Source organism: Arvicola amphibius, chromosome 1, assembly GCF_903992535.2.
Source record: "Arvicola amphibius chromosome 1, mArvAmp1.2, whole genome shotgun sequence".
NCBI classification, from domain to species: Eukaryota; Metazoa; Chordata; class Mammalia; order Rodentia; family Cricetidae; genus Arvicola; species Arvicola amphibius.
The window spans coordinates 116,735,935-116,751,017 of record NC_052047.1 but is presented as its reverse complement, the minus strand read 5'-3'; the positions used below and the strand labels follow the sequence as shown (position 1 = coordinate 116,751,017).

The window sequence follows — 15,083 nt, the reverse complement described above, 5'->3', positions numbered from 1 at the left end:
AAGTTGGTTGGGCACTGGGAATTTGAAGGTCCCCTGCTCCTTCTGGCCTTAGACCTACGACATGTTTCTGTTATTCAGGCAGCCCACTCCTCGTCTGGATCACATCCTTAGTTCTAATCCTCTTTGGTCCCTCGCTTCTGTCAGTCCACTAGGAGCTATTGGATCTCTGCTAGGGCTATTGTAAAACGCTCAGCACCCAGTCTCCTTGGAGAACATCACACCGTCTCCCCAGGCCACCCTGTGGAGACAAAAAAGCTAGATGCAGCCAGGATATGTCCCACTCTCAAGTACCAATTAGAGACCCATTACATGGCTACTCTCTGACAAGGGAGGTACCACTTCATTGTGTGGGGGACAAAGCCAAAGGTCAGAGGGAAGTAATCAGCTCCTTGGGACACTCTTCCTCCCCAAACCCTTCAGTCCGTGTCAATGCCACTCTGCCTTGCCAGTCTTTCAGGAAAGCAACTCTGACCTGCCCACTTCAGCAGAGTTTGGTGCGTCTGTTCTCACAGAGCTGTGTGACTTTGAGGCCCCCCTCCCAATCATTCTGGGCTCTGGGTCGTCTTGCTCAAGCCATCTCCCAGATGTGGTACTGAGAACACAGGCATCTCTCTGGTCTCCCCTGATTCACTGAACCTGGAGCTCACTGGAGACACAAAACCTCAGGGTCCTTTGTATCTCCTAAGACTGCTGTCCCCTGTCTGCCATCAAACACGTCTATACACCTAATGTGACCAGGTCTGCACGGGCTCTTTGGTTCTCTTTCACCAGGGATTCTGAAAAGAGAGTGCATCCTCTGAGGTCACAGGCCAGCCTCCCTGTATTTCTGGGCTCTCCATGCCTGGTCTTTGGAACAAGCTGCTTACCTTCTCCGTGGAGCTTAGCACAGGACAAGTGAGTGCGGGATGACTGTCTGCCAAGGACACAGGAAAAGCATGGCTAATTTCTAAAAGTGTGCTGATCCTGGGCACCAAAACAGCGTGGAGCCTGGGACTGACTAAACCAGACCTAAACACGGAAGACCCCTTAGGCATTGCCAGAGAGAGTTGTGGGTGTTGACAGTTTATCTCTTCCGGCTCTGCCCCCTCCCCTTACCAACACTTTGAGCCTTGATTCAAAGGAGCCATTGCTGTGTGATCCCCAAATCTGAAGGGCCAGATCTGTCCAGGGTGGCAAAGAAAGAGCCTGGGGTTTGGAACAAGCCAGGGATGTATTAGTATCAATGCTGTGCATGTCCACCATTATCTCCCCATCTGTGAAGTGGGAAGGGAAGACTTCAGTCCCACCAAGATGCTCCAGTCCCACCAAGATGCTCCATGCTGGACCTCATCACCTCCCCTCTGAGGATAGCCCTCCCTCTTAGGCTAGACCACTTCCTCTTAGAGACAATAACGTTCCAGATTCTAGTCTCTCCCAAAGCCCTTGCCGTGACCACTGCCCTGATTGTGATCATGATACCAGGACTCAGTTCCACTGTGAACTAAGTGCTGTCTGTACAACAGTCCCATGAGATTTGAATGTACCCATTTATCAGGAAGGTGCGTCCAAGAGGCTCAGGAAGTTCCCTGGCATAACTTGCTGGTTTTCAAAGCCCATAGTGTGGAGAATCAGGGGCAGCCTGCCTCTCAAAGTCCTCAGGGCTAGGCTGCACTGGAGAGATGGCTTCCCAACAGACACGTGATGAAAGCAAAAGTCTGCAGAGTAAGTGATGGACAGCATGAGGGGCCAAGCAAGTGGGGTTAGAAGTGGGTGACTGACAGCCAGAAGGAAGAAGCAGCAGTAAGTGGCTTAAAGTGAGTGATGGCGTGTGACCAGGTATTCATCATTGCCTTGGGGATCTGACTTGGAGGAGAGGAATGCCCATCACATCTTTTCCTTTTGAGGTGGGGGCCAAGGGATCTGGGTTAAGTCACAGAGATGTTATTAGTATTCTCAGAGTATCCATGAAGCAAGCAAGGCGGGGATGACGAGTGACTTTGAAATTAAGACTTAAATCCTGCCTGCAACATTGGCTAATGATATGATTTCTGTTTGTTTGCTTGTTTGCTTGCTTGCTTGCTTGTTTTGAGACAGGGTTTCTCTGCGTAGATCTGGCTGTACTGGAATTTGTTCTGTAGGCCAGGCTGGCCTCATATTTGGAGATTTGCTTACCTCTGTCTCTGGAGTACTGGGATTAAAGGCATGTGTCACCACTACCTGGCTTGATGATGTGATTTTTGATAGGTCACAAACACCATCTGGGATTCTGGACTTGTCGCCTGTAAGCCGGAGATGTTTACAGAGCTGGGCTCCTAAGTCACTGGTGATACTGAAGTGCACTGGTGTAGTTATGATTTCGTGTATATTCTCATTGATGAGCATCCCTTCTCCTCATCTTCAGAGAGCAAGCATGCTCTTCAGCCAAACCAGCCCTGGAAAAGATGAGCTGAACCACCCTATATTCTGTGAGCAGCATCAGATGGGCACAATGAACTGCCTCCAGTTATTATGGCTGCAGCTTTCAGCTCCAAGCATGAAAGGGCTGCTGAGTTTCTTGCTTGCTTTCTTCCTACCAACCCAAAAGCTCACTGAAGGCAAGCAACTGACTGTTTTGGAGGGGATGGTGATACCAACCCCCCTACTTTTTTTCTCTATTCTCCCTACCATGCCAGAATGAAAGAGGATGAGAAACAAACCTCATTTAGCAATTTGGTCAACATCCAGGGAAGATTTACAGGAGCTAGGATGGTGGTGGATTATGCAGCACATAAGCTTAACATGCTTAACCCATTTCTTTCATTGAGTTTGTCTGTCCTGTCACCATGCAAACCAGTACACGCACAAACACACTGTGTACATGTTCAGAGAGAGCTCTGGGAAGGAGAGAAATGATATCCTGTTTAGTCTTGGAAGATCGAGGGTTTGCTCTGAGCTCTTCCACAACCTTAGCTGTAAGTCCTTAAGCAAGTGGCTTCCCTCCTCCAAACCCATTTGTCAGTCACGTAGCAGGACCAAGGCGTGGACACCTTTAACCTTGACAGATTACCTCCCATTCAGGGCTCTCGGCATACCAAGAGGGACAAAAGCTTCTAGCCAAGGGGAAAGGAAGCAATCTTCTCATTGCTTCTCTGTTCTCTTGCTGTGTGGCCTTCCACAAACGGCTTCCCTGTTAGGAGCTGGAAAAGAAGTGGACTCACTTCTTGACTAAGAAGAGCACCCTGTACTTCTCTGCTGGTCATAGGAATGGATTTGGACAGAGGCAGGGTGGGAAGGCAAGTGACTGGCTGACTTAAGAGTCTAGACCTAAGCCAAGAAACTGGGGAAAGGTTGGGGTCACCTGGATAGGTGGGCTCAGACTATGGGACATACTGTGAAGGAAGGAGGGCGGTTCTTCCCCCGCCCCCTCAAATCCCACAGGCACCACAGCTGTTTGGAGACACACTGGGCTCTAAGCCACAAGAATGTTCACCACGATTCCTTCGAATTAGGTTGAAAACACCCCGAATATCCGTTCAGTCTCCCTAGCTCTCCAAGCTAGTATCCCTAGGAATGATAAATCTGAAGGGACACTAAACATTTTCAGAGTCAGATGACAGAACATCTGTAGACCCAGACCTACAACCTGGCCAGGGGTTCAGAGTACCTGAGGTTAGATTACCCCAGGTTAGACTGACACAGAAGCACCTAGGACCTCCAAAGCACCAAATTCTTTATGTGACTCCACACTGCCCTGGGACACACTGGTCCAGCAAGTGCTTAGAGTGGTTCCAATTCCTCTCCCCAAGATGTCCAGCTCTTCATGGAGTGGAGCCATCCCTGCATACCTAGACACCTGTGATGGTTTATCTTGATTGTCAGTTTGATTGACTGATGTGACATCTAGAAGACTGGTAACATCTACCTCTGGGTGTGTATAAGTGAGTTTCCAGAGATGCTTGGCATGTGGAACCGGTAAGGAAGACCTGAATGTAGGTAGTGGCACCCCACAGGTCAAGGCCCAGAGGGAATGAGGGCAAAAGCCAAAACGGCCTCTCTTTCCCGCCCCCACCTTTCTCGCTTCATGGGGGCTACCATAACATAATACATAATAAAGAAACCAAGCTTACCCTTTCTTCTACCACTACGATGCATTGCGTTACTGCAGGCCCAGTGTAATGGATCCCATCAACCTCGGACTGAAACCCAAATCCCCCTTAAACCAGTCTTCCCAGGTATTTTGTCGCAAGGATGGAAAGCTGACTGGCACGGTACTCAGTGGCACTTTTCCTTGCCACTTTCACCCATCACTGGTCTGGATCCACTTCCTCTGGCATCCTGACGCGAAAGGACCAGCCATCCCAGACTCTGAAACCACTCTTTACCAGCTTTCCTATCAGGACCTGTTTGTCTCACACAGCGGCCTCTCTTGATCTGTCACCCAACCCTGAACATGCTTAGTGTCCCTTCAGATCTGCCATTCCTGGTTAGACCCCAGGGCCCCTTTCCCCTTCATTTCATGAAACCCCATAGTCAAATTCCCTAATAGTTCCATCTGAAAAGGGTCTGGCAGAAAAGGGGGCTTAGGTTGAACTTGCTACATGAAGAGGACCAAATGCCATTACCAGGCTCCCAACACCAGTCGGCTCAGAGACTTCAGCCTGTTGAGACCACTGCCTTTACCTTCTCCAGCTGGTGGACACCCTCTTCCACACAGCAGATAGAGGCCAGTGTGCGCAGCGCCTGGGGGTACATGCACCGGAAGCTGTCCTGCCGGCAGACCTTGAAGAGGGCTACAACTCCACCTTCCTGTAGAGAAGAGAATATGGAATGATCTTACCACGTGATCTTCCCTGGATTGAATCAATAGTATCTGACAGCCCTCACTCAGCAGACATGATTTGGGGTGTTCCTCTCACACACTTAGACAATGAAGTCCATACCCCCAGTACTACCAGTTGGAAAGGGATTTCCTAGATGCATCTGTGGTTTGGGGACCAGCAATAGACATTTTGGTGGGGTTGAGGATCCAGATCCTTCTGCTCAGCCCTCAGAACGGTCCTGTTGACTGGTAGGAAGCAGCTAAAGGGACAGAGTCTAGGATTCAGTGTCCGTTCCCATTCCATCAACCACCATGCTTCTCCTTGCTCTTTCCCATGCCAAGAAAACCAGGCAGAAAAGGTTTACATCAGCTCTGTTATTCATTCCCACTGTACGATGTGGGGGGGGGGGGAGAAGTACTAAAGGCCAGATGGGGAAGGCGATTCCCGCTAAGTACACGCCAGCCTCACTCCTGCTTGTAGAAGGAGACAACTGCTTTCAGGACACTCATGCAGCTCTTGGGTGTGAGTCCTTTGTATTTGGTAGGAACTGGATCATCTTTCTCTTACCTCATGGAAACCGCCCAACATGGAAAGCACCCACCCTGTGGAATCTGGGCATAAGAAGCATTCTGTAATTATTACCACAGTCCTGCCATGTTCAGAGTGGGAGCACTCACAAACCATACAGGGACACACCACAGTATTCGCAGACCAACGGCAACACTACCTTGTGAATGCAGAGCAAAAGTTGGTAACCCCCTCTGTCTTTGCCTCCTTCCCTCTATCCCCCTTTCCAAGGACTAGAAGGCACTTAGATGTCACATCGAGTGAGCAAGGGATCTAAGCACTCAGGGTAGTCACTTTTAACCTTGCCCATCACTCCCACATCTAACTATCCTAGCACCTGTTGCAAGAATCAAGCAAAATAAAGATGAGTTCAGCAAAATACTATCCTAGGTCCTATTTTTGATAATATACCATATTATATTAGGAATATTAGGTATATTAGGAAGTTACCATGTACCAGGCTCTGTTTCACATACTGGGGATGGAGTCTTGACTCATTGAAAGGCTAATGAATGAGCATCTTCAGAGGAAGCAAGGACCACTGTAGCCAAACATGACCTTTCCTGAAACAGCCTCAGATCTTCCTCCCCTCCACTCCAAACAGGAGCTCAGGAACTCTTCTTGCTCTAAGAGTTTTGCCTCTGACCTCTGAAGAGCTCAAGATGAATTGTTCAATTCAGGGAGAGGGTATTTACTAATACATAATGTTGCATTGGTTTTAGCTAACATTGACCACAAACTTTTATACCTCGTCTTCCTCCTGGGGTGGTTGCTTTGGTGGGGAAGAGCTAGGCAAATGATTCATGCATTCAAAATATAGTTGTTTATTATGTGCCAGACACTGCCATGGTCCTGGTTCATACTGAACTCATGGTTTGGCAGGAAGAGCAAACAGTTCTAAATGAAAAAAACAAAGCTAGGCAGAGAAAGAAAAGAAGGCGGGCATGCGGCAAGTTCTGGAGCACAGAGCAGGAGCCCCTTCATCCGGGAAGGGTCTGTAGAGTGGCAAGAGAAGCTCTCTGGTTTCAAATGCATGTTATTATTAGAATGCATGTTAATATTATGCGTGTTAATATTATTAGAATTATTATTAGAAAAGATGCTCACCGCTTTGATCCCTTGATCTATAACCCTTTACCCTGCTCTCTGATTTTCTTATGGCACATCTGTAAGTTCCACGTACAGATTACCCTTAGACAGCAAAGCACAGTCAAGTGACAGAAACAGAAGTGCAGGAGTTGTGAGCTGTTTCTGCCAGCCTCGCTGGTTGTCAGTAGTCTCCCTCAGGATAAAATACATAAAGATAGATATTTATATCTGGGTGTATTCATATCTAGTCATTTAAGTTGCATAGGTATTTTATTAGACTTGTCTATTGGTAAAGCATATACAAAGGTTTACATTGGGGGCAGACAATGAAGAAATGGTGGCAAAAAGTCTGAGGTGGGGAGCTCACAGACCCTGGGATGAACCAACTACTACTATTTTACTACACGTAAATAGTCTCTCAAACTGCCTTCCAAACGTGTATCTTCCTACCCAGAGACCAGGGCAGCTCTTGGGTCACATCAGAGAAATAGATAGCACTTAAAATGTGATCAAAAGCCACTTATGAGTGAATACATATTATATTTGTCTTTCTGGGTCTGGTTTCATCACTCAATATGGTGCTTTCTAGATTCATCCATTTGCCGGCCAATTTCAAGATGTCATTGTTTTTTTTTTTTTACCACTGTGTAGTACTCCACTGTGTAAATGTACCACATTCTCTTATCCATTCTTCAGCTGAGGGGCATCTAGGTTGTTTCCAGGTTCTGGTTATTACAGACAATGCTACTATGAACACGGTTGAGCACATGTCCTTGTGGTATGACCGAGCATCTTTTAGGTATATACCCAACATTGGTATTTCTGGGTCTTGAGGCAGATTGTTTCCTAATTTTCTGAGAAGTCACCATACTGATTTTCAAAGTGGCTGTACAAATTTGTACTCCCACCAGCAATAGAGGAGTGTTCCCCTGGCCTCACAGCCTCTCCATCTTACAGGCCACAACCCCAGAGAACCTAGACAACAAAGATGACCCTAAGAGAAACATACATGAATCTACATAGGAAGGTAAAAAAGAAAAGATCTCCTGAGTATTGGGAGCATAGGAGTCATGGGACAGCATAGAAGGGGAGACAGGAGGAAGGGAGACAAGTGGAGAAAAGTGTATAGCTCAATAAAAACAATTAAAAAATGAGTTATGCACTTGAATATTAAAGAAAAAATATGATCAAAATAATTGTGTTCCATGTATGAAATTCTCAAAGAATTAGTAAAATTATAGGGGTTTGGAGGTTTCTTGTTTGTTGTTGTTTCTTAAGAAATCCAAAATCAAACCCAGGAAGGGCTGTGGCAGCCTCCTTTGGTTCAGAAGGCACTGAGGCCAGCAAATCTATCTGAGCTCTGTATTTCCATCAGCCCCCCCCCCATCATGTCTTTTCCCAAGCCTGTAAAAAATGTCCTCCTTAGCATTTTCAGTTATAAAAAAGAAAGTCAAAGACCCTTGCTAAGGGGATTCAGGTCTCAGTCCTGGCTCCATGTCTGGTTAGTTTGGGTTAAAATGCTATGTAACTGTTTAGGATGAAGAGCAGCTGAGCTGGTCTGTGTGGAAGAACCTGGGGCTAGCTCTCTGGACAGTTGCATGCGAGTTCGGCAATGGAAGGCTTTCTGATCAGAAGGTGGCCTTGTCCCTTCATTAAAGGTATGTAAAGACCCAGGCCATGTGGAAAGGGAAAACAGGGAAGAGAGCTACCGAGGAGTTTAGACAGATTATCTGACAAACCACCCTAGACCCCTCTACTCAGGCCTGACTACAGCACTTATCCTGGGGTAACACTGGGATTGACTGAGCTAGCAGATCACGCTGTTGGCTGGGGCTTGTTTAATTTTATAGAAAGCTCTGGGCTCCAAGCCCAGATGCATAACAATATGAATTATTCAGACAGCTTGGGATGAGCTGTCATAACGCTGGCAGGGGCCACTCCAGGGTGTGGAGGCTGGAGATGGACGGAATTACAGAGGAGCTGGGGTAACTGTGACACAGCATCGTGGCGTTTGTGTCATCTGTGTGGAGGGGGAGAGGGCTGCCACCATCATCGTGAGGAGACTGGGCTCATTCATGGGTGTCTGGATCCAGATACACTCAGAGGACCAACCCCAGACAGACTGCCTAGGTCTCAACTAGGAGCAGCTGGGACAGGTGAATGACCCAGAGATCACAGTGGGCTCTGCAGGTGTCATGGAGACCACTGGGGGACCTGCTACATTGATCCCAGTGTTGAGTTCTTTACTGCGTGTCTGGGGTAGGATGTTTTCTGCACTGGACTCCCACATGGTGCTTCTGCTACGGGAACGCATTTTGCCATCGTCTGGACTGAAAAGACAGAAGGCATCACCACTTCCTCTCCCTGCATCTACCCTCAGCCTACTTCATCCCAAGGACCTGACACAATAAGGTTGAAATGAAGACTGGCATCAGAAGACCTGGCTAAAATTCCAGCTCTGCGTGAATGGGCATAACTTAAGACAACCCGCTTCTTAATAACTGAGAACCCGCTTCCTCCCTTTAAACATGTGAATTATGGGCTGTGGGGAGATGGCTCTGTGGGTAAAGCAGTTGATGTAAAACTGTGAAGACCAGTGTTCAGATTCCCAGCACCCAGATAAATGCCAGGTAGACCTGGCAATCCTCCTATAATCCCAGCACACAGGAAGTAGAGACAAGAGATTCCCAGAACCAGCAGGCTAGCTAGATTAACCAAGTCAGTGAGTTATGAATTGATAGACTGTGCTTTCATGCACAAAGTAGAGGGCAATCAAAGAAGACAGGCACTGTCAACCTCAGACTTTCCAATGTATGTGCCTACATATGGAGCTACACACACATGAGCCTACACACATGCAAACATGCATACACACATACACACCACAAAATACACACATACTCATCAAGAATCTAGCAGTTATAACTCTTAACATATCTGAGGACGGCTGATTCATCAATTGAGGTAGCAAGCGGAAAGTACAACACAGTGCTTTGGTCGGTAATGAAAGACATGGAGGCCTAGGGAGTAGGCATGGGGAGAAGAGGAGGAGTGAGAAGGAAAGAAGGTAAAAGGGAGCAGAGAGCAACACTGGCGGGAGACAGTTCACAACACAAAAGGGCATGTCACCTTTAATGAACAGCCTAGTGAATCTTACTGGTTCCTGTGTCTCAGCTCCCCGCCTATGCAGCTGGAGTAGACTCGGTCTTCTGCACAGGACTTTGAGAAGGTTTAAACAATCACTCAAACATTACCAGGCACATAGTAAATACTAAAGGAATGGTTTTGTTACTCCTCCTCCTCCTCCTCCTCCTCCTCCTCATCATCATCATCATCATCATCATCACAATGACCGTTTCCAGCTTTAGAAAACTCAGGCTCCATGTCTCCCCAGTCCCCAGTTCCCATCAACACCTCCCAGTCCTAACTTTCACCAGCCTCACACCCAGGGAAAGTTAATCACTCATTGTGTAATACACCAGAAACCAAGAAAGAAGAAATGACAATTGAGACAGAGATGGCGTTGTTGGAGCAGGGACTTGGCCCTTTCAGGGAAGGACCCTAAGTTTTCAGCAATGAAGCTGGTGAAAAGCAGAGAACAGAGATAGGAGGAGCTGGTTTCAGGCTGGAGCAGAGCAAGTTACTGTAGGTCCTGGAGATTTCATGTGTGACAGATGCTCATCTCAGGGGATGGGTGTGGTTCAAATACCATAGCTATGCAAAAATTACCAGTCCAGGGCCTGGCACATGAGGAACAGCCAGGATACAGTACATTTGTACTTCTTTTTTTTTATGTTTTGGTCATTACTGTTCACCAAGACCCATGGCTTCCCTTGGAGAGGCTATGTTGGGGTATGACTCCAAGCATCATGATAAGATTTGAAATTTCTAGTCAAGGCTGTTAAGAGTCCAGGCTACACTGGGAGCCCAGAGTTGTGTGGGTAGCTGGGGCAGGGGAAGACTGGAAGAGGTGAGGAAGTGGAGGAAGCAGTGACCAAATGAGGAAAACAGCTCACCATGGCCGCCTGTTCAGACTAGAGTTTAACAAGATGAGAACTGCAGGCTTCCTGTTCCACCAGGAAGGCCAGACACTGTGGTGGAGTAAGGGAGTCTCTTGAAATCCCACAGTTTACAAAGGCAGGGCTGATGGTACCAGGCCTGGCCAGCCTCCTTCCATGAGCAAGGCTAGTATAACTGCCTATGGTTCTTGCCCAGGCCTCTGTCTCCTGCCCTTTCCTCCCAGGCCTTTCTCCCCTGCTCTCTCCCCTCCCACTGGACATGTTTGGAGTCAACATTAGCCCAGGCTGAGTCCTAGACCTCTGAGAAGACTAGCAGGAAGTTAAGCACTACCCTTGGCTTAGATTCAAACTCACATCTCCTTTCTGTTTCCATGAAAGAAGAACATGGCAACAGGCAGGTAGTAGGCACTGAGTAGGTGTTGATTACACCAGCAGCACACAGAAAGGAGGTTTTGAGAACCTGGGCCAGCCAAGATTTGCCACTTATTTTTTTACGAGAAAAGCATTCTTTGTTCCAAAAGAAATTCAGCTAAGTCTGGGAATTTCATCTCCAAACTGGAGTTGAGAGGTTGAAGAATGTCTTTGTTCTGCACAGTATCATGTGACCTCTGCAGGACAAGACTCGCCACCAAGAGAATGATGGAGTCGCAGAATCCTTGGGAGAGACAGCCCAACACCTTCCTTGTTTCCTTTTCCCCAGTAAAACCGCATGTATTCAAGTAAAATCTTAACTAATGCCCCCAAGAGAGAGTAGCAGCCAGCAAGGGATTAGAAATCACCTGGAAAATAAACCTATCTACCATTCCAGACTAATTAAAACAGAATCAGAAATTGCTTAAAACTCCCGTGATTCTGGGTCACACTTTGGCCTAAGGCTTGAGCCAGGAGTCACTGCTGTGGGTTTGGGGCCATGAACTTGGAACCAGAGCTCTTGGTTTCTAATTCTGAACTGACTCATTTATTAGCTCTGTGACTTTGGATAAGTTCTGCAAGTCATAAACTCTATTATAAATGGGAACAACAGAGTCTCCACTACGTAGGCTGTTTCCATGTTTTAAAAGAACCAAGTTATGCAAGACATGAATGATATAGATACAATGTCAGCTATTGCCATTAAACACAATCCACTTGTTTCCTGACCAGAGCTGACAAGCCTTTACCCCAATTTCAATTCCTTAAGGGCTTTGATCCGTGACTCTGAAGTTTATCATCTCCCAGAGAACTTGCTGAAATGAAAAGCCCCAAGCATTGCCCAGAACTGCAAGATATCGGTGTTTTTAAACTCTCTGAAGGATTGCTATCCAGATGGGACTGGAGGCCATGCTCATGGATCCTCCTCCTGAGACTGGCATCTGAATCTCCAGAAGACAGAACTGAGTTCCACTCGGGTCACTAGCTCATGTAGCTTCTTTTCCCAAGCGAAAGGAAGACAGCAATAAACCTAACTTTGGCCCTAGAGCTGCAGTCCAGAGTGAGTCAGCCAGGAAGCTCATGATTCACAGTTGTCATGTTTATTTCCTCTTCCTCCCATACAGTGCCAGAGTGGCCATGGGCCTCTGAGGATCTGACCAAGAAGCTTAGAAGGGGATATTCAGATAGATCCCATAAGAACACACATGTCTGACAAGATGAAGTCCCTGTTTACAGACATACTCCGCTTCTTTCTTCTGAAAATGCTGCTGCTAATTATTATGGGGTAGAAGTTATAGTGAGGGCTATTAAGAGATTTGAATGGAGCCTAACTATAGGTAAGGCTATACTTAAAAAGGTTTTTCTGAACTGAGTTTAAGACACTACATTTCTTACTCCATCATGAAAGGAGCCATATAAAATCCATGTTTATAGATTTATTTATCTGTTTATGGCATTGTTGCTATATGCCAAATGGTCTTTGAACCACTACATCTTTTGTAGACAGACACCAGGGACCCTACACTGTCAAGAAGAGATGTGTGGAATGGGAAAGAATGGTTGACATGGCGGGCACCTTGTTAGAAAGACGGCAGACTTCTGTGGACATATCTGCAATGATTAATCTTGGCTGTCAATGTGGCTGAGTCTGAAATCAACTAAGAAACATAGCTCTAAGGAATTTTCTCAACTAGGCTAGTTGAAGTGGGAAGACTCACCCTAAATGTGGGTGTTATCCACTATCAGTAACCTGACTATCAGGAAGTTGGGGAGAAACTTTAGCTTTTTGTCTGCTTGGACTTGTATCTTGCTGGCAAGTTCATCTATGCTTTGCAAACCCATTCACTCTGTTCCCAAGCTCATCATCTTTGGAGTTGCTGTTACATCCACCGCATCCTCTACTGACATTGGAAACCAGAATTTTCAGTCTTCCAATGCGGAATAAAGCCAGCAGCTCTCCAGGAATCCCCCAGGCCTGAGCAGCTATTGGCTCTCAGTCTCTCCAGTGTGAAGGCAGCTATTGCTAGACTACCCAGACAGCACTGTGCAAACCACTAATGAGTCCTGCTTTAACAGATGCATTTCATAAGTTATGCTCCTTTGGGGAACCCTAACTACTATATCCATTTGTGTCAGCTGGGAAATGAAATCATGAGGTCTAGGAAACACAGAGAAAAGTGACTCCTCCGAAGTCACACAGCAAGTTTGGTCAAGACAAATCTGAGCCAGTTGTTCCCACCTACCCAACAGGCAGATCTTCCTCCTTCTTCCCCCAGCCCTGCTCCCTGGTCCCCAGCCCTGAAATTCACCTTGGCTATGATGCGACACAAAGGAGCCCCCTCCTGGGTCAGGCTGAACAGGTTCCCTGTGGTAGACTCCATGATGTAGATATTGTCTGAGGTATCGATTTTTCTCACAAGTGCCTGGGAAGAGAGAAAAGTTAAGTGATTAACTTCCACCTGCCTCTGTTCCTCTTCCTCGATGGAATACCAGGAGGTCCATGCTTCTAGCAGCCTCTGTGGTATCTGAAGTCCTGTCCCATCTACTTGTGTGAACAATACGACACTGGTGGGGGGGGGGGTGAGGTCTGAGCTCCATTGAAAAGATGCAGGGATGGAGGATCATGTCAAACCAATAGTGCTCCATCCTAGTTCACTGAAGGCCTTAGCAAACGCCTTTTTGCTGTGTTGTAACTTCACAATGAGAACAGAAACCACAGATGAAATAAGCAAGCATCAACTGTGACAGCAAAGGGGTAGCAATAGCTACGGCCAAACAATTTGCTCATCCTGCACGGCTGTTAGACAAGGATGAACCCCAGCTGGTGATGGGCTCAAGGGCTGAGACAAGCACTCCCCAATAGCATCACACTGCCTCGGATATTTGCATTGGGGACATAATCATGACAAATAATGACACCAGAATTTGACAGACAGGTAGGTAACTCCATGAGTAATGAATGCTATACTGATCAAATATGAAACACTCTAGTATATGTGGAGAAGGTTAGACATAGGACCACAATCTTAAGGAAGAGCCAGGAAAGCCATTAACAAATAAGATATGAAAATTATTCCTAGAAGAGTTTAGCTAATTTCTGGGGGAGAAATGCCTTACAAATGGAAACACTTCATAATCAGCCATTAGCTTTGGCTTGTGTGACTCATTATTGATTATCAGCTTTTCTTACCGACTAATGAACACACTTATTCAAGTTTCACCAGGGAAATGTAGATATGGAGACCTCTTTATGGGCCTCCTATTCTGCAGTGGACAATTTCTGCAAAATATGAGTGCAAATCTCAGGTATTTTTAGTTGCTCTCTGTGTATATATATGCACATGTGTGAGCATGTGTGTACACCTGTGTTCTCATGTGTGTTTGCATGTGTATGCACATGTGTGTGCATGGCTGTGTGCACTTGTATATGTGTCTGTGTGCGTGCATGTATATATATGTGCATGCATGAATGTGTACATGTGTATATGCATGTGTATATATGTACCTCTCCATCCAATATTTTGATTCAAAGTCTCTCACTAAACCTAGAGCTCACTAGTTCAGGCAGTGAGCTCAAAAGGTCTTTCTGTCTTCCTGTTCAGCTGTGTAATGGCACACACATACCACGGCACCAGCTTCTCTAACATGGGTGAATCTGGGAGGTGGAATTTAGCTCTTCCTTCTTGTACAGTAATTACTTTGCAGGTTGAGCTCTCTCCCCAGCCCTTTTATTTTGTCTTGAAACAGAGTCTCATGCAGCTCAGGCCATCCTTGACTCTATAACCCACTTCTCCTGCCTCTGTCTCTGAGTGCTGAGATTATAGGCATGTACTGCAACTCCTGCATTATTTATTTTTTAAATATCAAGAGGCTATATTTTTAAATCACCTAGTGTTGTAGAAAGGAAGAAAGGGATTCAGGCTCTAGTCTCAGCTTTTCTTTAACTCTCTATTCTAATCACGAATGCATTTGGCTAAGAGCAGATTCTGAAACTAAAATGCCTGAGTTCCAATCCTGGCTCTGCCACTTTGGCGCTGTGCTCTAGAGAAGATGGTTTGTGATAGCCTTTCTTTGCCTCAATTTCCTTACCTGTACAATGTTGGATACTCTTATACTGAACTTGCCAACAAGCACTGAAAGAACTTCTGAAAGTGTGCACTACAGTGAAGTAAAATGTTGTTAGAAGTCATCATTTTGTGGTCTTGGGCAAATTAGATAA

General features: G+C 46.4%; 1 protein-coding gene across 2 annotated transcripts in view; it reads right to left on the bottom strand.

Moving 5' to 3' along the window:
* Window positions 1-15,083, bottom strand: part of Insc (INSC spindle orientation adaptor protein) — a 113,052-nt gene that overhangs the window by 32,333 nt on the left and 65,636 nt on the right. For both annotated transcript variants that reach the window (XM_038331381.1, XM_038330620.1), the window contains 2 exons: window positions 13,174-13,287; window positions 4,639-4,764 (listed from right to left, as the gene is read on the bottom strand). In XM_038331381.1, the coding sequence (XP_038187309.1) occupies window positions 4,639-4,764; window positions 13,174-13,287 (240 nt within the window). The remainder of the gene's footprint in view (window positions 1-4,638; window positions 4,765-13,173; window positions 13,288-15,083) is intronic.